Here is a 22,887-nt window from a genome sequence, read left to right on the forward strand (position 1 = left end):
AAATGTTTTGACACACTGTTTGAAAATATTTGTTAATTTCCATTATAGTTGATTTTGCAAATTAATTAATTCAACACTTACAGTATTGGGACCGTCTTCTAATTTGGCAAAGAACATATGCAGAGTTGCTGTTATCAAATAGGTTCCTGCAAATCTTTGTAATACTCCAGGCATACGAAATTTGGTAAGTTCAACAGCTGCAAAACATACATATAATATCATACACAAATGTGTCTGTATCAACTTTTCCAAATCAAAATGTATAAAAAATGCAGAAATATTAACAAGAACTGGTTTACACCACAATCTATTTTTTAAACAGGTACAAAATTTCCATACTATGACTATATGTTGTTTTAATAAAAAGCAACTGCATTTAGGATATTACATACATGTCTATACAGAAATTATTTCTGGTTAGGCATTGGACATAAGTATTCTCCACAAGTGGATAATTATATTGTCTTGTCTTGTCCTTGACAGGAAGTTGTCTCCCTAAACAGGATTTATTTGCAAAATAACTTAATAGTCTGTTAATAGATATATGTATGGTAAAACAAGTACAGTTGTCCTAAGTCCAAAATGTCAATATACTCCTACTGAATTATGAATTTCATTTTGAAAAATTTACATGAGACAGGGAAGAAACTAAATCTTCAGTTTTAATTAAATATATGCTTTAGCATATTTAGGCTTTTATTTTCTTTGATTAAAAGTTTTACCTAGAATCTAGTTTTAAAAAATAAAAAAAACTTCTGAAACCACATATAAGAACTTGAATATTGTTATTTGCATGGAGAGTTGTCTCATTGGCACTCATACCACATTTTGCTGTATCTATTGAGTGCCTTATATATCCCCACTAACCATTGCAGCCCTCTGAGTTGATAACTAATCCCAGCACAAACAATATACAAGATCTCTTAAATATCTTCAAGAACATTTTATATTTAGGTGTGTTAGATCTCAGTAAGCTAGTGTAAGAGTATGCCATGGATGTCCCCATTATAAATACAAACCTGGAAAAGAGTAGGCATAATATGTAATAACATGCAAGGATTTTAGGCTGTCATAGTTTACATCATTTTCTAGATTCATTGAATAAATATGAAAAAATTGACAATGATCATAGCAAAATTGATAAAATTCAACACTATCATGACTATGTTTTCATACATTGAATTTATAAAGCATAAAAAGTGTGTAAAAAGAAGTTCTTTTTAACTTTTTATTTTTTTCTTCTAAATTTGCAAAATTGCAATATTTTAAACACTTGTACTGGAAATTAATTGCAATTATTTGAATGTAAAGTGTTTAGTTTGATTGATGCAAAAATTTGCACCAAGATGATCATTACTATAACTTTATTTTGATGTTAGATTTGATCAGTTATATTCATAAATATTAAATATTAAAATCTTTCATTACCATCTCTTAATTTAATTTTACAATAATAGCACATGTCCAGTTCACAAACATTAACAGAACTACTGAGATGATTTCCATGAAAAACTGTTTTCCTGAATTTCATGGTTTGTAAAAACTTTGGAAATCTGAATGTTTGTTTTGTAAAAATACAAAAGAAGATGTGGTATGAAGCTAATGAGACAACTCTCAACAAGTTTAACTTTAACTTTATATCTAAAATTTATGAAATGCAAAAAAATAATTAATATTCAATAAATAATATTAGTAACATGAATATAAAGAAGTTTCTAAATACTAGTATATAAACATATATATTCTAAGATCTCAAGATTGGCAAACAATATTGTAAACATGCTGAATTAAAGGCTTTTATAAAGATTAATAGCATACTGTAAATACAGAAATTATTGTGAGGTTTTTATTAATGTGAATAACCCAAATAAAAGATCTTAGCAATGAGAATAACTTGCATTTTGATATTTGTTAAATAAAAATAAAATTGAGAATGGAAATGGGGAATGTGTCAAAGAGACAACAACCTGACCATATAGAAAAAACAACATCAGAAGGTCACCAACAGGTCTTCAGTGTAGTGAGAAATTCCCGCACCTGGGATGTCCTTCAGCTGGCCCCTAAATATGTATGCAGATATTCCTGACATTACAATAATTAATCTCATATTTTTGCAAAAGTAAATGCACCCAATAATTTCAGAATTTACAGTGTAAAATCATATTGACATACCAAGGCATTACTAAATCTGCTACAGTTAAACCATTCCAGTCTGAATGATTAAAGAACCAATATCCCCCACCACCATAATTAACAAAACACATAATGGTTAAACTCAATCTAAAATAATAATGGTATCAATATAAATTCAGCATCTAATTTTTAAAATATCAATCACAACAGAAATTAATACACCTAAAAAGTAATCAGTCAAAAGAATAAAGAAACAAAGACATGCTCCATGCTACAATTTGAATATAACAATCATCAAAAGACAGATGAGACAGTTTTTAGTCAAATCCCGTCTGATTAAAATCAAACCTCTCAGCGCTCCTGTTTCTGATGTGTCACACAGATTGATTTTAATCAGACTGAGTCAAAGCACACAGGAAGGCTGGAAACTGTTAGTAACAACAAAAAGCAACTAAGCTATGTTAGTATCAAACTACAGTGTAAAAATCTGACATTCAGTTTGTCTTACCATGGGAACACTAGATCTGCTACTGTTAGACCATTCCATTTGGAATGTTTAATGAACCAATACTTTCCTCCTCCATAGTTACAAAATATCATGATCACTATGCTAATGCTAAAATGAATCATCAATTAATACTTTCTAAGAATTTTGTTTTAAGGTACAATACTTGGTTTATAAAACTAATTTTTGTCGTAAAATATCCATGAATAATCTAATAAAGGGCGGCTGCGCTTAGGCGCATGATACGCCCGTTGCTCTTTTAACTTGTCTTTTATGCTTTAAATGAATTTATATGATCAACTAGAAATAGTGTGAGCCCTGTCAAATACCCCCCCCCCCCAAATAATAAATAAAAATGCACAAAAAAATTGGCACTATTAAGGCTACCTCAAATTTAACTAAGTTTGTTTTCTTAATTTTTCATCCATACATAAAATTTTGTGAAAGTGTTAGTTATTGTCCCAAAATTGGAAAAATCCCCCCTTTTTTAAGCATAAAAATTCATAACACGGAAATGTAAAATCTGAAATTTATAAATATTGAAAGGGAGCTTACATTAATAGATATAAACAATTCACTAAAGTTTCATGGACATTGGTGGAAGCCTTTTTGAGTTATTGTCCGAAGTGTTAAAAATCACCCTTTTTTTATGAATAAAGCCCCATTAATCCAAAACTTAAAATCTGAAATTTATACAAATTAAAAGGGAGCGTACATCAATAGATATAAACAATTCACCAAAGTTTCATGGACATTGGTGAAAGCCTTTTTGAGTTATTTCGAAGTGTTAAAAATCAGTGTTCTCCCCAAGGCCTTAAAGCACCGCGGCCCCGTGGTGCTATATTTCTGGGCCGCGGTGCTATTGGTCTTGCCGCGGTGCTATAATTTTTGACCGAGGTGCTATAGTTTTCCGGACATTGTATTCGAAAAAGCGTTAAATCGGTAGGATTTTATCCGCGGTCTAAAATTCCGGGCGTTATTTGAGCTGCACAACAGGTGATCGATGAAACTTGTTGATTGGATTTAATCACTTGATTATCGCTTGTAACAGAATTCCTTTGTGTTTTAATTGATTTTGGATTAATTTATGACTGGAGATTATAATTTTATGGCTTCACTCACCACCCAAGCATTCACCAGTGACACCGGCAAATTTACCTTTGTACACAAACAGTGCCGACAGTTGTACACACCACGGGGAAGTGATACAATTACATAACGTTGTTGGATTAAGATGAATTATTGTTGGATTAAGAATATATTTTAAGGATCATACATATTTTGATTCTTTATGAAGCACGTGGTCAAAGCTTCACTTGACATAAATATGATACGATACCGAAAATGGGGAATCAAAACTCATAATGACTGGAGCCCAGCGGAAAAACCAACTAAAATTGTAAAATAAAGGGCGCGATAAGCCCCACACCAACATCCCTTGTTATTTAGAATTGTTATTAACTTTGTATAGACAGTGATTGACAGAAGACCAATCCCTGGTTAATTATTACCCAAGATAAGAAAGGTATCCATCCCTTCCTTCTTAGTTTTAATATAAATCTTTCAAGTATTTTTTAAAATTATTACCCAAGATGAAAAAGGTATCCTTTCCTTCCTTTCTTAGTTTTAATATAAACCTTTCCAGTGCCTTTCCAGTATTTTTTTTATTGAAATTAAATAATAATAAAACTTCTTGTGAAATGAAATAATTTTATTTACTGGTTATTTATTTGCTTTAAATTGACTTTATGAAATTGTTTTAACTTTAGTTCTTAAGCCTAAATGTTTTATATAGAAAGTAAAGAAGAATTAGATTTTAATCAGTGAGCACTTGCAAATTTGAAAACAATAGTAACTTTCCTTAGTGCTTGTCATATGTTATGTACATGTATTTTATCTTGTTTTATTATTCTTGAATAAATAATATTAAATCTTTATTGCTTTTCAATTATTTAATCAGAATATGTCAAACTTAGAACAGGGTTAAGAAGAAAACAATTAAAAGAATGCAAAAACTAACCTTTCATAAGGGTATAACCATATTATGAATAAAACACCATAAAAAACTATGCGACGCGTCACAAAAGTCAACACGTTTATAGAACTTGTCACGCGCTACCATGGTGCTATCCAAAAATCCTGGGGAGAACACTGAAAATCCCCCTTTTTTTTATGAATAAAGCCCCATAAATCCAAAACTTAAAATCTGAAATTTATAAAAATTGAAAAGGGAGCTTACATCAATAGATATAAACAATTCACCAAAGTTTCATGGACATTGGTGAAAGCCTTTTTGATTAATTGTCCGAAGTGTTAAAAATCCCCCTTTATTTAATATGAATAAAGCCCCATAAATCCAAAACTTAAAATCTGAAATTAAAAAAAAACAAAAGGGAGCTTACATTAATAGATATAAACAATTCACCAAAGTTTCATGGACATTGGTGAAAGCCTTTTTGAGTTATTGTCCGAAGTGTTGAAAATCCCCCCTTTTTTATGAATAAAGCCCCATAAATCCAAAACTTAAAATCTGAAATTTATAAAAAAACGAAAGGGAGCTTACGTCAATAGATATAAACAATTCACTTAAAGGAGTAGGTCCGGTAAGACCCCTTTTTGGCCCCAAAATATAACAGTTTTACAAAATTGTTAAAATGTAAACTTTCAGTTATTTATTGGACAGTTAAATGCTTCTGTTACATAAATATCGGCTGTTTTTGACAATACAATGCACATATATCGAGTTGTAGCACCACAAAGTCATGCTAAATTACTGAAATCTTCAAAATTTTATCATTTTAGTTAAATTTTAGACGGTTTCCGTGTAAAACGGAAGTGGCCGCATTCGTGTTCATCCTTAATATTGAAATGTAAGTTGTATTTTATGATAATACATAACATGTATAAAGGTTGTTGATGAACACGGATGCAGCCACCTTCATTTTTGACAAAAACCACCTGAAAAGTGTCGTTTTTGGGCATATTTGAGAAATTTTTCATATTTTAGCTTGAATCGGATCGTTTTTAATGACTAAATCAGTTGAAATCTTTGACATATACTAATTGAATCAAGTGAAATAGACACTTTAGTGTTTAAAAAGTGGTCAAAATCTTACGTCAGATGAAACTGAAATTTGAGGCCGAAATGAGTCCTTACCGGACCTACTCCTTTCATGGATCTTGGTGAAGGAGTTTTTGAGTTATTGTCCGAAGTGTGGAAGACGGTTGGACAGACGGACGGACAACGGTATACAATAATACGTCCCGTCCCGGGCGTATAAAAATGAACAAAATGAGATGTGAGGTATGTGTCAATTTTATAAATGATATAATAAAACTTCATCTAAGGCAAAAAAGACATGAAGATCATCTTTCACTGAGTTTTTTTCTTTCTCTAAATGTCAAGTCATGTTTGTATGTGTTCTCATTTAGTAACAAATGTATCGTTTCTTGTCAGTGGCCATACTGGCTATCTATAGTCAGTAAGTTCATGATTTTTAGCTATGAGTGCAGTGGTTCAGTATTTCACAAATTTGGTTTAAACCATGTGATTAAGACAAAAATATCTATCCTAATTATATATTGGGGTTTTTTTTTAATCGGAAAACTTTAACATGAGGTGCTGATGACCACAGCAGAGTAATAAAACTAGTGTCTCAAATTCTCCCAAATCATTGCAGGCATGGCAAATAAGTCCAAAATATGTATTGGTTAATATGCCTACCCTCTAAATGTATCTAGTGATTTAAGCCTCTCTTTCTTTGGTTTTTTGCTTTCTGGAGTTCCTGTTGGGTTTATATTGGTCTGCATAGTACCAAGATCAGGTGATGAACCAAGGTCTTGTGAGGCATAACTACTCTGTAAAAAAATAATTAGTTATTAGCATTAAATGTACCCATATAGACTGTTAATTGGATATACCGGTACACACTTTTTTAATAGAATTGTGTGCACACGATTCAGCCATGAAGCTCTGATTTGACGTTCAAAAACATATCAAGTTGTTCTTTGAATTTAAACAATGCTCCTGCTTTTTAAGTGAAAACATCTTTTGTATTTATCAAACTGCATATTTTTATTATTCTATGCTAAAAGTATTGAAAGATCACCTGAATTGACTTATAAGGTGACTGATTGACTTGTGTACAATTTGGAAATTAGTATGGCGTTCATTATCACTGAACTAGTATATAATTGTTTAGGGGCCAGCTGAAGGACACCTCTAGGTGCGGGAATTTCTCGTTACATTGAAGACCTGTTGGTGACCTTCCGCTGTTGTTTCTTCTATGGTCGGGTTGTTGTCTCTTTGATACATTCCCCATTTCCATTCTCAATTTTATTACTCAATATGTATTTCAAATCAAAACTCACAGATAATTTCACAAGAGGTTAAAATATTTGGAGGATGTTTTACTGAAATCTATTATATTTAGATAAGAAGAAATATATTTCCATTACCTCAGTATTCTATTATAAAAGTGCAAAATAGATCTGGTGGGAATATATAAATATATAAGCCATGCAAATTTAATAGCACATATGACATTTTTAATGTAAAACGTATGAGTTTGATAATGATATTAGAATCCAATGAAACTAGACTTATTGGTGAGACATACACAATACTAGCCTTACAGGACCATCACCTGGAAAATACAATGTGTAGAGGTCTTCTCTTATTTGATCACACTTAATATCTTGTATATAGCAAATAGAAACAAGAATGTGTCCATAGTACACGGATGCCCAACTCCCACTATCATTTTACATATTTACTGGACCCTGAAATTGGGGTCAATACTTTAATTTGGCATTAAAATTAGAAAGATCATATCATAGTTAACATGTGTACTAAGTTTAAAGTTGATTGGACTTCAACTTCATCAAAAACTACCTTGACCAAAAACTTTAACCTGAGCTTCACACTATCTTTTTCTTTGTTCAGTGGACCATGAAATTGGGGTCAATACTTTAATTTGACATTAAAATTAGAGAGATCATATCATAGGGAGCATGTGTACTAAGTTTCAAATTGATTGGACTTCAACTTCATCAAAAACTACCTCGACCAAAAACTTTAACCTGAAGCAGGACGCATGAACAGACGAACGAACGGAGACACAGACCAGAAAACATAATGCCCCTCTACTATCGTAGGTGGGGCATAAAAAATAGCAATTCTTAAAAACAATATTTGTGAATTCAAACCTTTTATTGATAACAAATTTTAACGAGTTAGACTCTCAATAAACTATTTTTTTAAATATCAAGAACATTAACAGATCAATGAGCATGATGTTTGTCCTAGTTAAAAGAAAGATACTATAATATTATAAATTAGAATGGAAAGTGTATTTTAAAAGATACTAGTGTATGCTTAGAACTTTGGTCAAGGGCCATAACTAAATAAGTGAACAGTAACTGATGCTCAATAATATTTTTTTAAACAATCAAATTCAACCAGTTTGCCAAGACATTCAATTCTAATGTGAAGCATTGTACACATATGTATAAAACTTGAGAAAAATTATACCAAGATAAGCTACAATTTATTTCTAAAAAAAATAGTTTATAAACCAGAATAACTTTGCTTTCTGCACAATTCCATTTGGTGTTTAACTTATTTTCTTAGTTTCATTGCTTTATAATTTTAGTATTTGACAATGTTGACAGAGCTGCATTTGTATTGAATTAGTTTGTTGGGTAAGGCATTTATATTCAAAAGGAAAAAGCATCTCAACATACAAACAAAGCAAACATATAAAAAATTTACACTGTAGACCTTTACACATTTCATTTTCACTAATAAACAAAGATGGGTGTGACTCACCTGCCCTCTAGTGGCAGATGATTTTACTTGTCGCTTTCTTAGACCAATCTGGTTTCCCTTCAAAGAGTTTCTTTTAACACCATCAGTATTAACATCCTGTTTTGATTTTTTCTGTGGCGAAATGTTTAAAGTATGTTTTATATCTATTCAAACACTGTTTTCTTGTGATTACTTTCCAATATTCACACTGCATATGTTTCACTATATATACATATCCTACATCTTGTGGTTTAGTAATTTCCTCAAATTAAACTTTGATATTTAGTATGAAATATTTGTCATGTTCTATTGAAATGTCCTCCTGTTGTATATTTTATGACAACATCTTGATGTTGGGATGCTGTCTCTTTGATGTGCTCCCTATACTTCTTACTATATTTACTTGATTAAACTTTACCACCCCAATTTGGTATATGTTTAAATATAATAAGGTGCTGATGCAATCTTATTTTGCCATGAGTGCAGTTTAACAGGCAATACTAAAACTTTTGCTTGGAGAAAAAAATGGTATAATTAGTAAGCAGCATGCACATATTGCAAGGAAATTAAAATGATTCCAGCAAATGAAAATTAACGAACTAATGTACGAATATAGTATGAACATGATCATTGATGATGAACATAAAGTAATAAATAAAAATTGATAATCAATCAACCAATACCCGACAAGCTATCAACCAAAAATCTGAATAAGGGCAAGGCGAAATGTTGTGTTGCTTGACAAAAAGATATATGTATCAGTAATGATTATCTTGCATTCATTTTGTTTCATAAAATCCTAAATATATTTTTTTCACTTTCAGCAACTTATAAAATGGTACCATCAGATACAGGATTGTTTACTTATTTTTACCATTGGTTAAATTTGGCACAGTAGTTTCAGAGGAGAAGATTTTTGTAAAAGTTTACGAAACGACGGACGCAGGTCCGGTGAGCTAAAAATGAGAAGCACATTGATTTAATCAATGCACAAACTGGACAACAATTCTAGTATAAACTTACAGGATCGATAAGATGTTCATTTCCAGACTGCATCAAAAGCTTACTGCACAAGTGACCTCTGAAATGGTAATACTTATCTACATATAAATCTATTGGTGTAATGCAATCACATCTGGCTAATGACAATAGATTGAATGGTTAGGGTAAAGCATTTTATGTGAAAGTGAAAAAAAAAACACCATATGAGTAAAATTTGATTTTTAAGTAACCATAATCATGATCATTTTGATTGAAAACAGTTAAACAAGGCATACCAAAGAAATTGTGTCAATATAATATCATGCAATGTATTCTGTTAATCAATTTTGACTCCAATTATTTAAAAAAAAAAAAAGACATGGTAGACTTTGATTTGATATTTTATTTATTATACTTTATGTAACAGTTAGGGCATTTTTACATGTTTAATCAAATTCCACAAGGTTAGTAAACATGCACAATTTCCCAATAGTATGTTGATGCTCTCAAGTTGTTTACATCCATCTTCTTATTTCTCTGGTTGAAGGTTATCTTTTTTGTAATCATACAAAATCTCCTTTTTTTATACAATAATTTCTAACTATACCTATAAAACTTAATACCCAGCACAAACACAGCAGCTGCAAAGACAAATCCTCCTAGCATAATGTATATAGCTGAAATAGAGAGGTTATCATAAGCTAATTTCTTTTACATTTAGGAATTTTAATGCTTCTTTTTGAAAATTTATTGGGGTGTAAAAGTCTTGCCCAAAGTAGCTCTTCGTTCTGAAAAATGTGTGCTAAGTCCAACGCTTTTACCATGTTTACCATGTTTACGAAATTACGAAAAGAAGCATTCCATACCTTTAATTATATTTTTTGCAAGGATCATGTAAACACGACTTCTATCAAGTTTTTGCTTTTTTTTTTCACCTGTTCACTTTATTGAGGAAGCTTGTGTCTTCAAGAATCTTAATACATTTCATTTTGAAATGAACATTCATTTCAGAATAGCATGAGATTATCAGAAGCCAATCAAAATAACATACATGTATTATAATGAAACATACATGTAATGAAATTATGAATGTACATGTTAAGATCTGCAAATTATTGTATGATTAATACATCATAAATTTAATCCAGAATTGTTTTCCTCTCTAGGTTTTTATCATATTATCAATTTCCGAAATCAGAAAAGGATAGATAGTGACTTTGTTTAAACTGGAGGACACTATTTCTCTTATATGTTTCATTAAAAATGTGTAATAGTAACTCATATATTTTGGATATTATTTTGCAAACTTCAGCATATATTCCATACATTTCAAACATGAATTGCCTACATTTGTGAAGTCAAAAAGGAAAGGTCTTCAACTTTTAGAAAATTTATTGAACTACTTTTATAAAACTTGTTCTTGCATACATATATCTATCATAAAGGTAGTTGATCATCAATAATCAGTTTCTGCATCATAATTTTGTTTGATTGATTTTGACACATTGGTGGCTATCTACTGTTTTCTGCTTGTTGGTCAGGTTGTTGTCTCTTGACACATTCACCATTTCCATTCTCAATTTTATTGACTTTAATTATTAGTGTTCCCTTTTTGTTTTTCTATAGTTTTACCTATGATTTTTAATGTTGTTAATACTTCTTTTAAATAGTATAAATACTATATTACTGTGGATTCATTTATTTTCGTGGGTATCAATTTTCGTGGATAGAGAAAAAAAGACGTTTCGTGGTATACGTAAATTCGTGGATCGCTGATTACAACAACAAAAAATTAGATACGTAATTCGTGTTTTTTTTTTGTGATTTATGAGATCATATAACCTCCTTGGTTTGATCAATAATAAAACAAAACAAAGAAGAAGGAATTCATTGAAAAAGTTTTGTATTGTCAAAATCCTCGCTTGATCATTCTAGGTTAAAGTGTTCATTGATAATTTCGATTACAATAATGGACAGAGACAACTAATTATTTGTTTGTTTTACAATTTATAAATTCTTGTCTGAATTCTATAAGGCATTCAAAACACTGTGATTGAAAGCTCATTTCCCTTATCACGATATAATAAACAGTGATATAAGTATAAGGTGTGAAAATAAATGTTCCTGTCATAAACAATATTACCTACGGGCAATATCCCCGTACTTAATCCTATTGACTTTTAATCACTGGTAAACCAAACTATGACACGGTAATTAAAAACTTGCAGTTATTTTCCATGAACAGTTTTAATCAATTTTAAAAATTAAATTATCACTGATATTCGATATATTTATTATAGATTTAATCAAAATACTTCTATCTTCTTGCAATAAAAAACACATGTTATGTTATAATGTTTATCGCTAGTCAACGCTATACTAGAACTGCATAACATAACCGGAAATAAACATCCGACTCCATACACATTTCTCAGGATTATTCTTCGTTGAATTCTTAAATTCGTGGTTCGCTGTGACCCACGAAACCCACGAAAATTGATATACCACGAATAAAAATGAATTCACAGTAATATGTTTATTTTTCTACTTACGTATATTGCTATCAGCTGGAGCGTTCATTAAAATGGGTCCTTTACATTTAATCTTGTCTTTCATTAACTCTACATATATATTGTATTCTCCATATTCTTTGAAATGTGTTGTCAAATTAAATTCACTGAAATATATGCAAACATGTATATTTTTAATTTTTAAAATAGAAATGATATTGTGGGGATTCATTATTAATAGTTGGATACCAATTTTTGTGAATTTCGTGGGTACAGGTTAACCACAAAAACATGTTTTTTTGCAGAGATTGGTAAAACCACAAAATCAAATATCCTCAAAAATGCAATTTTTTTGTCAATCCACGAAATTGATACCACAGTATTAGAACATTTCGTGAAAGTTTGGAAATTGATTTTACAGAATTTGTTCATAGATATCTGTTGATTAATGCATTAGTTCCTTCCTAGCAAAAGGCAGCTAAATAAGTCGGTTTCAGATTATCAGCTCAAAAATTGTCTAAAAACCCTAAAAAAGATTGTTGTTAACTTAGGTTCCAATTTTTGCAGTGGTTTTACAGGAGAAAAAAAAATGCTGAAGGTAAAGAAAGACAAACATCAACCGTCAATCCATAAGACATAGGGGAAGGGTTCCGAAGCAGCTTAAAAAGTTCGATTCAATTCAAATTTTGCATATATTTGTCCTAAATTTAAGTGAGTGCAGGCAAAATTTATTCAAACTGCACCCTAGCTGAATCTGCCGTTATCAGAGTATTTAAAAAAAAAAAAAGGTATATTTTTCAAGTAGATTATGAAAACTTATTAACTTTACTGTAAAGATCCTATGTTGTACTGACCTACAGCTGGATGAAGTACTGTACGCAGGATTGAGACCTTTAATTGCCACTCTCATTGACCATCGAGAGTCTAGTAGAATGGTACAACTAGAACTGTAGTTAACTACTATTGTAGGCTGTAGATCACACTGTAAAATACAAATAAATAATAAGTCTTCCATGTTGTGACTGCTATTAGTCTCTGACTTTGTGTATCAGTCTTTATGGTGAATGGCTTGCTTGCATAAGATAAAAATGTATAATTTTGTAATAGCTAGGCCATCATCTAGTGGAATCAGATTGTTAACATACAAAAGCCTGCCTCTGGCTGTGTTGAAGAACCATCTGGTTGTTGTCTCTTTGACACATTCTAGATTTTCATACTCAATTTTAAAGTATTTGTTAACAAGTCAGCAGTCCATTTTCTGGTTTGACCAAGCTAGGTTTAAACAAAAGACCTTCATACTCTTCATGCTCTGGGTGAGCAAACTACCCTGAGATAATTGAGGTTGGTTGGTAGCTGTCATAGTGATATATACATGTACCCATACCTCATCTTATTAATATACCAATATAATTATGTGAAAACTAATATATCTTTATAATCAGACAATGGTACATATGATAAGGAAATGCCCAAAGTTTAGTGTTTTCTTAGATTCGATTTAAATGAGAGATAACATCTTCCTTGGTTTAAATCTTTATCATAAGGATGACTGATACCTGAAATGTATATATACACAGTACATTAGTAAATGACTTGTTACAATTAAGCTATTTTGATTGGAAATACCTTCCTAATTGATGCTAGTAACTGAGGAGTAACAGATTAAAAGTAAGTTACTTATGTAAAAATGTTAGCAGCATATCATTAAAACTCACAGTATAACATTCAGCTGTTATGGTGGAAACAAGTAGATCTAAAGAGGAGACTCCAGGTTTTGTAGTGTTATTTATAATGGTCACTCTAGCATTATCCATCTTATGGTCTGGTTTACAATTGGTCTGCATTACTGATGAAACCAATAATGGTGACACTATAATAAAATAGTAAAATACATTAATTTCCATAAGATTACTAGGAATATGTTTGTTTTTTCTATTGGTTCGGGTTGTTGTCTCTTTGACACATTCCCCATTTCCATTCTCAATTTTATAACAGACAACTAGCAGTAATGTACAATGTACATCTAGGTTTTCTTTTTTTCTATGCCCCTCCTACGATAGTAGAGAGACATTATGTTTTCTGGTCTGTGTGTACGTCTGTTCGTCCTTCTGTCTGTCCCTTTTCAGGTTAAAGTTTTCGGTCAAGGTAGTTTTTGATGAAGTTGAAGTCCAACCAACTTCAAACTTAGTACACATGTTCCCTATAATATGATCTTTCTAATTTTAATGCCAAAAAAGATTTTTTACTCCAATTTCATGGTCCAATGAAAATAGAAAATTAACGTGCAAGTTTCAGGTTAAAGTTTTTGGTCAATGTAGTTTATGAGGAAGATGAAGTCCAATCAACTTGAACATGTCGAAACTTATTACACATGTTCCTTATGACAAGTATGATATGATCTTTCTGATTTAAATGCCAATAGATTTTTATCCCACTTTCACGGTCCACTAAACATAGAAAATGATAGCGAAAGTGGGGCATCCGTGTAATATATCTTTGAAAATAACTGTATAATTAATATTGTATATATATCATGATATATGGCATGTACATTGTATGTGTACATGTTCAAAATGTTTATGCTCGAAAACAGGCCCTTTGATTGGATTTAATAAATATTATTCATTTCATGTCACAAATTGATTTCATATATTTATATCAATTGCATATATATCCCCAGTAAAACAATTATAATTCAATAATATATTAAGTTTGGATATATCAGACATGTGACAGAGTTGTCAAGTCACAACTGGAGATTAGGAAATTTTCAGCTGGAGTTTGGGCTTCATAACTGGAGATTTTTTATCGACATTTTAATCGACGTACGCAATGGTTTTTTTGGTGTTTAAACTGCATATTTTCCTTTTTTGTTAATGATTCTATAACTCCATAGCCATTTTTACTTGATAGAAATAGAAGATCAGGGGTTTTTAAATATTTATTTATTATATATAAAGTTGAAGATAAAGTGATCAGTCATAATATATAGTTGGTAAAAGGTATCTCTAATCAAATGTCTCAGACACAAGCAGCTTGGTCAATTCCTGAGAAATGCCATGTTTATGTCATCAAAATCATTTCAATTTTAATACATGTAATATGTTGCATTCAGCAAATCATTATTACTGTAAATAAGCAATCCCTATTCACATATATATATACTCACTACTCAGTCACCCTTTTTGGTCATCCAGATTTAAGGAAAATGTTTAATAATTTGGTGCTAGTTTAAAATTCTAAAATCATTTTCGATTATTTGTAGTAATTACCATAACATTAGCATGATTAGCTACATTTGAACCCAAGTTTCTTTGAATATGTTGAAGCAGGAAAGTCATTAATCAATATGTACTGCCTTGTTCTACATTTGAACAAAATCTGCCATAGATTTGGAAACAACAAAAATCCACCATAGATTAGCATGATTAGGAAATTACAGAACTTGCCATAGATTAGGATTGTGAAAAATCGGCCATAGATACGGGATGGCATGACGTCACATTTGCCACAGATTAGGGATCTGCCATAGATTTGGAACCCACCATAGATTTGAGTCTTACACATATAACTTTTATATATATATATCTTGGTCTTGCAATGCCTTAAAACTTTCCTAGATCATGAATAATATATGCATTAGTTTGTCTGTATTCATATTAGATTTTCAGATGTAAACACATTCATATTTTTCAATTCCTTTTGATGAATTTGTCCTTTGACTTAAAGAACATATACATGATATAAATAAGAATGTATGACAGAAAGTCACAGGATAAAAAGTCAGACTTTGAACAGTTTGAGATTATTTTTCTATAATGTATTTAAACATGTTAAAGGAAGAAAACCTTATTTTACCATGTTTACAAAAATTTGGTTTAGTTTTTATTTTCTTGAACTATTACATTGAATACATGGTATATATGAAGCAACTTTGAAATTAAAATGTATTCAATAAATATCAGTCATGTCAGTAATGATCAACATGATCAAATAACTGTTATGAAAACAAAATGTCAAAGTGGCATGGTAATTAAATGGCTTCATTGTGCCAAAATATACATGTATCCTTTGCATAATTAAAATTTAATACCTTCTCATTTTCAAGGCTTATAAACAATTTCCTAAACTTAAAAATGAATAATTTGTACAGTGTAATTATCCCTCCTTTTTCTATATATTCATTCACTTATTCACCATCATTACCATGTACACCATTAACTTATATATAAAAAAAAATGTTTTTTCCTTCCATCAGTATTATAAAATAATCAACATACAAGTGTATGCTACTCTTCCCTAGAAAAAAAATTAAAATATACGAATTTCAAAGATTCTACAACCGTATTTTTGTGTCGTTTCTCACGTTACTTTTTGCTTCTGAAGAGCATAACGCTGACTGATTTATAGATAATCGTCACCGGCAAATTCGTAACTTTTGCTTTCAAATAACAAAGAACATCGACCAATAAGAATAGTGAGAAGAAAATGCCGAGAACTATAAGTATTTATGTAGCAGATGTAAGAACAGTGGCGTGATTTTTGTGTCCAATATCATAACGCAATTTTTAAATGCAGTGTTCTCCCCAGGCCGATATGACGCTGCGGTGAGTTTTAAAATGTTGAAGTATAATCAAAGATGAGGAACCCCTTAAATATCTGAATACTGTTGAAAAGAAAATGACATTTTCAAAGAGTTCCTTTTAAGTTCTAAGTCTAAGTTTTTTAGGTAGCCTCTATTCTTTTTGAAAATGCCCGTTTCTTTTCAAGTTTCCAAATCTAATAAGGATCTCTCAACTTTGTTTCCACTTCAGCACCCATCAACTTCTAGCACACTTCCATCAGTACTTTAGTTCTTTCTAACTACCTTGGTTTAGCTGTGGCTATGATGTATTCAATTGTTTTATAGGGCAAGATTTGTGTTTGTCAGGACGAATTTTTCCTAAACTAAGTCTTCTCTTTCTGTTTCTCTAGATGGTGTATCTTAACCTGTACTTTTAATTATCAACTGGATATTTTTCTGTGGGTTTGGATTTTTTTGGGATTGTGTAAATTTATTTTTCTCTTCTGTTGCCAATCTCTCTATTTTTTCTTCCATTTATTATAACTATGTTTTTTGATTTCAGGTTAAAGTCTTTGTATTTGAATTAAGTTTTACATTTCTTGTGCTTTCTTTGGTTATATAATGTCTAGTGTGTCCTTGAGGTGGAACTTCTTTCAGATTTTTTTCTCAATTTTCTGCTCATCAAAGTTATAGTCGATGTTGACTTTGATGTTGTGTTTTGGTCCCTTAGTCTGTCTGATTTTATTCTCAAGTAAGTTTAGTAAGTTTAGTTTCATCAACTATCTTTCCCATCTTTTATTTATTTTAAGGTTGGATAAGCAAGATGAACTCAAAATTTGAGAAAATTTCTAAGATAAAAATATTGAATATATATGCAAACACTTTTTGTTGGGGTAAATTCATGTCAGGAGTTCATAAAAATTAACTGTTTGATATTACAGTTATAATAATTTAATAAGTATTTCATGAAACCATTATAAAACTTTTGAAACTGAAATATGGTTATTTCTCTTAAAAATGCACAGTTTATGAGAATCAGCTTCCTAAATTATATAAAAATTCAAGAATTTTTGATTAGGACAAATATACATTTGTACTTAAAACTAATAAATCTATAAATCCTGCTTTGAAATTCTAAAAGAACATGTTTGTTATACAGGATTGCTATTTGTTTATATTTAGGTGTGAGCCATTTAAGCAAAATTCATCTTTTCCTCAGTAACATTATTTTTTGTGTTGCACTCCTGACAGGCGCGTAGCAACCCGTACGCAAAAACGCAGTTGCGTACACATCGAAAATTTCACAAAAATAAAAATATGGTAAATCTACGGTAAGAATAAAACTAAAGTAATGAAGTTAATAAAAAATATTATTCAAATATGTTAATGATCACTTTGGAGCTATATTCCGTTCCGAAAACTTCCCTTTTCATTTACGAAACCATCGTGATTCTGTTGCTGATGCAAACAATTTAAAATGGCTGAGGTCTCCGGATGTGACTATCAAAACACAATTGTCACTCACGTCTTCTATGCCTCCTTACCCTAACATCTTTTCTGAAGATTCCAAAATAATTGATGAAATAAATTTTATACTCGGGAATCTTTCAGATACTAGAACTTAATGTATTTGCATGTTTGCCGGTCTCGACGGCAACGGCAGAACGGTCTTTTAGTTCCAAGGGAAGAGTGAAGACCTACTTGAGAAATACAATGAAAACGAATGGTTTATCTGAGACTGGATTTGGTCTTTCGAACATATACCGAGAATTTTTTTAAAGCAGACACCGTTTTGGACATCTTTCGTAGAAAAAAAGAAAGGAAATGGGCATTTACATTTATCAGAATTAACTTTGAAAGAAAAAAAAAATGAAAACACTGCTTCATGTGCTTGTTCACTCATAAAATGAAACATAAAGATATGTGATTCGAATTTCTATTTGTGTATTTTTTTCAATAAAAAAAATACCATTTATTAATAAGTTACAAAGCATTGGCTTAGAACTGATTAGTTTGTTTTCTAATGTAAGGTGGGTTCAGCATGATTAGGAAACAAATAAAATATACCTTATCAGGCCAATTTAACCCATTACACATTAGATAAAAATCAAATTGTTAAGCCAACAGTATGTGTTTCTTTGTTTTTCTCTGATTGTTTATTTCCAAAGTTAACTTGTTTCACCTGAAAGTAAGATTTCTGCGAGGTAATGTTAAGTCCGCGGAAATTGCGAGAATGCAGGATTTTGCACCATTTACACCAGAGCTTCTGGGGCCTTAAGCGGCCCAGACCCCTGCCGTATAATTTCCTTCCCCAGCATTGCGTACACATCAAAAATGCCTAGCTACGCCCCTGCCTGACATGGCACAACTCTTTTTCAAAACACATTTGTATCAAAAAGGTTCAATGGATAAGCTTCATTCTGAGCTGAAATCATCCCTAAGACATACTAGTTCTAATATACATAAGAATCTATGGCACATGTCATCATATTACAAGTTGCTGTGTCTTTCAAATAAAACATTTTTTTTTCAAATGTCAAGAAAAAGTGTTGCACTCCTGACAATTTTGGCATTTTTTTTAATGTAATTTGTCTAATGCTCGAAATTTTACAAAGATATTTAGCAGGATTAATCTACACATCAAGCCACAACACTCAGCCCATTTTGACATTGCAATCACTGTTATTTAAAAAAATAGTAGCGAAATGTGATGAGATGTGAATTTATTTATACAATAAGTGATATGTATGATATAGCTAATAAAAATATTGTTTAAATGAAAATAAAATGTCAAATCTGAAAGGCACAAATGTATATAAACACTTAATCTAGAAATCATGGTATGTTTTAATAATGGATAAACTATTTTGTTATGATATATATTGAATGTCAGGAGTGCAACAAGATAGGGTAAAATAAAGTACCTTATATAGGTAATAATTTAAAAAAAACAATAAGAGTTCAGAAAAATTTTGAAGATTGCAGACCTCTTTTTAAGCTGTCAAACAACAATTCTGATGGATATTTAATGGAATTTAGTTCATAGTTTGGTAACTTACCCTCAATTGTATAAGAATGTGTCAGAAAATTCAATTTAAATATGGTCTGAAGTGCATAAGATGCATAAGGTAAAACAGAAATTACATTCAAATGACAGATTTAGGTCCTTATAAACCATCAATGATTAAAAAAATTGAAAAATCATGAGCATTTTGTTCTAGTTTCTGTATTTTAGTTTGGTGTATAATATGTCAGGAGTGCAACAAAAACAGGGGAAATTGGATGTATTTCATGTATTTTCTGTTAGATACATCTTTTTTTTTAAAAGATTTATCTATCATTTTTTTTTGTCATTGAATTTAAAAAAGGGTTAATTTTGATAAGGAGAAGGTTGTTTATCAACTAATTAATGAATTATTTTTTAATTAAAACTTTTTTAATCAACTTTAAATGAATTGATACAAAAAATAGCCAAAAACATTAAAAAAAATTATAATCAAAGATGAGATTATTAATTTTTGCATTAAGGGGGCTCCTGGGTATAAATGATTTTTTTTTCCTAATATAAGATTTCCCTATATTTTTTCATAAATGAACTTTATCATATACTTAAAAGAAAAATGCAATAAAAAAATGGGGTAACCGTTCATTTAAGCTACAATCTGCCTCTGGAAGAAGCATACATTTTTGTTAATGTCCTTTTTTCTGTTGAACTAATAGGAGAAAAAGAGGAAATATCGAAATAAAAAAAGAACCTAATATAAGAAATCGCTTAAATTTTACAATTATTTAGTTTATGTACAGCTTATTTGAAAACAATAATAAAAAATATAGGTCACCGATGAGTTAAAAAAGATATTTTAAATTTAAGGCAAAAAAATGGCATTTTTGCACCAAAGGGAGATAATTTGGAGCTTTTTCAATTTTAAAAGTCATCTGGGGCCAAACCAAATCAATTGTTTGGGTTGTTTTTTGTACCATATCATAAAGTGACAACTAATAGTGTATAAAAAATAAATTTGTAATGAAAAAATAAAGGTTTAATTTTTTGCTAAAATGTTTGTACCCATGAGCCACCTTAAAAGTAATGTTTGGATTTCTGCAATCAAATGGGGTGAAAAAAATATTAATATTTGATAGAATTTGTTTGAAATCATATTCCCAAAAGGTATAGATTCTACTTGATTTAATTTTTTTCAATTGGTTTATGTCAATAAAGTTACAGAACTTTTTTGTTTCTTTATACTTTTTAATATCCTTTTGGATTTATTAACCTAAATGTATATGTATCAAGATCATACTGTAAACATGGTAAAAGAAAATGGACTAAAACTATGTTGAAATTTGACCAAAAAAAAAATATTTGGACCATTTTTTTTTACTTTGCCCATAACACAAAACATTATTACTCATATATTACTCATATAGCATGTCATGATTTATAACTGATTGCTTCAGATCACACAAGTTCAATCTAAAAAAAAAAGAGTTACGCGCCCTTGAATTTTGCGCCTTCAAAAAATCCTGGGGAGAACACTGAAATGATGTAATCTGCTTTGTTGTAATAGAATTCTTAAAAACAATATGCAAATATGAACTCTCGCGAGATGTTCAAACACGTAAATTTGAGATGATTTACATTCTTGTTTTGATCTTCGTAATAATTAAGTAAGAAAATTACGTTGTCGTTATGCGTTACATTTCACACAAAACAGAAGTCCAGTTATTTATTAAAATTGTTTTTGTCCTTAAGTTCCAACCATTTCCGGTCATACGTGAAACATGTGACTAACATGTGATAACGCCATTATGGCCGGATGTACGAAATACTAGGTCTAAACATTGTTTTTGTTTCCAACGGGATGTTAGCAAACATAATCTGTAGACTTGTTTCGTCTTGTTAAAAAGAGGAAAATACAATTGTCAAAGAGATTGCGCCGGTGGTCTGTTATTTTTCCTATGTGCATAATGTTACATACGATCCTGTGTGAAAATAAATGCCCAATGACTTGACAAAATCGATTTCATATTTGACAGACGTTAGAACACACTTCATTTCCCAATAATGACGTGAAGAGTCCTTGGAAAAATCAATCGAAATTACGTCTCTTATCATTGTACCAATGCTCGTTGGATTGATTTAACTTCAGCAGTAAATATTACTGGATATTTTAGGTGAATAAATATAATTTAATAAAAAATACATGTTAATATACCGTTACACTTGGAATGTACAAAGTTGGAATCTTTGTCACAGTTTTTAATTAATATTTTTTATTCATGTTCTGCAAACACTTATCAGAAACGCAATAAACTTGTCAAAGGAGAAGTAAACTTTTACCATGCATGACTTGAAAGGAAATACTTTATTGATTTTAGCCCACTAAAGTAGGTTAAAATGTGGAAACCATGTAGATAATGTACAGGTCACAAGTATCACATGGTGCCTATTTTAAAGATTTTAATTCCAAGTTAAAAGTTTTTTTCTTTACTGGATTTAAAGAATGTTACATTGCCAATGATTTGGAATAAATTGTATATAACTGGAATATCAAAACCAAATATAAATACATTTTTTTGGCTTAAACATCAAGATACAACGATTATGGTATCCTGTATCAATGAACATGATGAAGAAAATATGGAAAATTCTGAATAAATTGTACTAATTGTTTTCAAAACAAGCACATATTTAGGAGTTTTATAATACTGTTACATTTAAGATGGATTTTTTAAAAAAATGCTTTCGGTTTCTTATGGTTTCCTGTCAGGTTTAAAAAAAACTTTTATATAACATTGAAAATAGATTTTAAATATTAACATGAAGCAAGTAACACTAGTAATGGTGTTTATTTATGCCTTTTGAATTATATTGTGCAAAATAAAGAAAATAAAGATTGGTTTCCTGTTTGGTTTCATGTCACGTAAACAGTGAATCAAAATGTATTAATTTTTTCTCGAAAAACTCAATTATTCCATTCATACTATTCTAACACCAACACAACCCACAAAATAAAAGTCAAAATTTTAGAACTTATAAAAAAGGATACAAAAAGAAACCAAAGGCCGAATACCAAATTATGGTCCATATACGTTCCGTACGTTCAAAAGCATCAATTGTCAATTGATGCCATGAAAATTAGTGATGTTATCCAATTAAAATAAACGATACAAACATTGTTGCGTTGAAATTAATTATAAAATAGTTTAAAAGCAGTTTGTAACTTTGTTCTGCTAACTTCTGCCTCTGGTGCAGTTTAATTCTTAAAAACCCTCCTCCCCGGCTACAGTAAGTCATGTCATGACCATTTATCATAAAATCTATAATTAAAAAGCAGTTTGTGCCATGTGCAAAAAGGCTAAATACCAGTGGAGTTGTACATAC

The 22,887-nt window shown here is 30.4% G+C and overlaps 1 protein-coding gene across 5 annotated transcripts in view; it reads right to left on the reverse strand.

Moving 5' to 3' along the window:
- The window catches only part of LOC134725333 (heparan-alpha-glucosaminide N-acetyltransferase-like), a 31,006-nt gene that overhangs the window by 8,012 nt on the left and 107 nt on the right, over window positions 1-22,887 (reverse strand). For 2 of the 5 annotated variants that reach the window (XM_063589054.1, XM_063589055.1), the window contains exons 2-11: window positions 13,654-13,808; window positions 12,793-12,920; window positions 11,981-12,105; window positions 10,036-10,105; window positions 9,471-9,528; window positions 8,469-8,579; window positions 6,363-6,496; window positions 2,642-2,749; window positions 868-1,019; window positions 82-197 (exon numbers count right to left, since the gene is read on the reverse strand). In XM_063589054.1, coding sequence (XP_063445124.1) covers window positions 82-197; window positions 868-1,019; window positions 2,642-2,749; window positions 6,363-6,496; window positions 8,469-8,579; window positions 9,471-9,528; window positions 10,036-10,105; window positions 11,981-12,105; window positions 12,793-12,920; window positions 13,654-13,808 — 1,157 coding nt within the window. Of the gene's footprint in view, window positions 1-81; window positions 198-867; window positions 1,020-2,172; window positions 2,281-2,641; window positions 2,750-6,362; window positions 6,497-8,468; window positions 8,580-9,470; window positions 9,529-10,035; window positions 10,106-11,980; window positions 12,106-12,792; window positions 12,921-13,653; window positions 13,809-22,887 lie in introns of all 5 variants that reach the window. The other 3 variants (XM_063589056.1, XM_063589059.1, XM_063589057.1) reach the window with 3 other exon arrangements.

The sequence above is a fragment of the Mytilus trossulus genome, chromosome 7 (genome assembly GCF_036588685.1).
Source record: "Mytilus trossulus isolate FHL-02 chromosome 7, PNRI_Mtr1.1.1.hap1, whole genome shotgun sequence".
NCBI lineage: Eukaryota > Metazoa > Mollusca > Bivalvia > Mytilida > Mytilidae > Mytilus > Mytilus trossulus.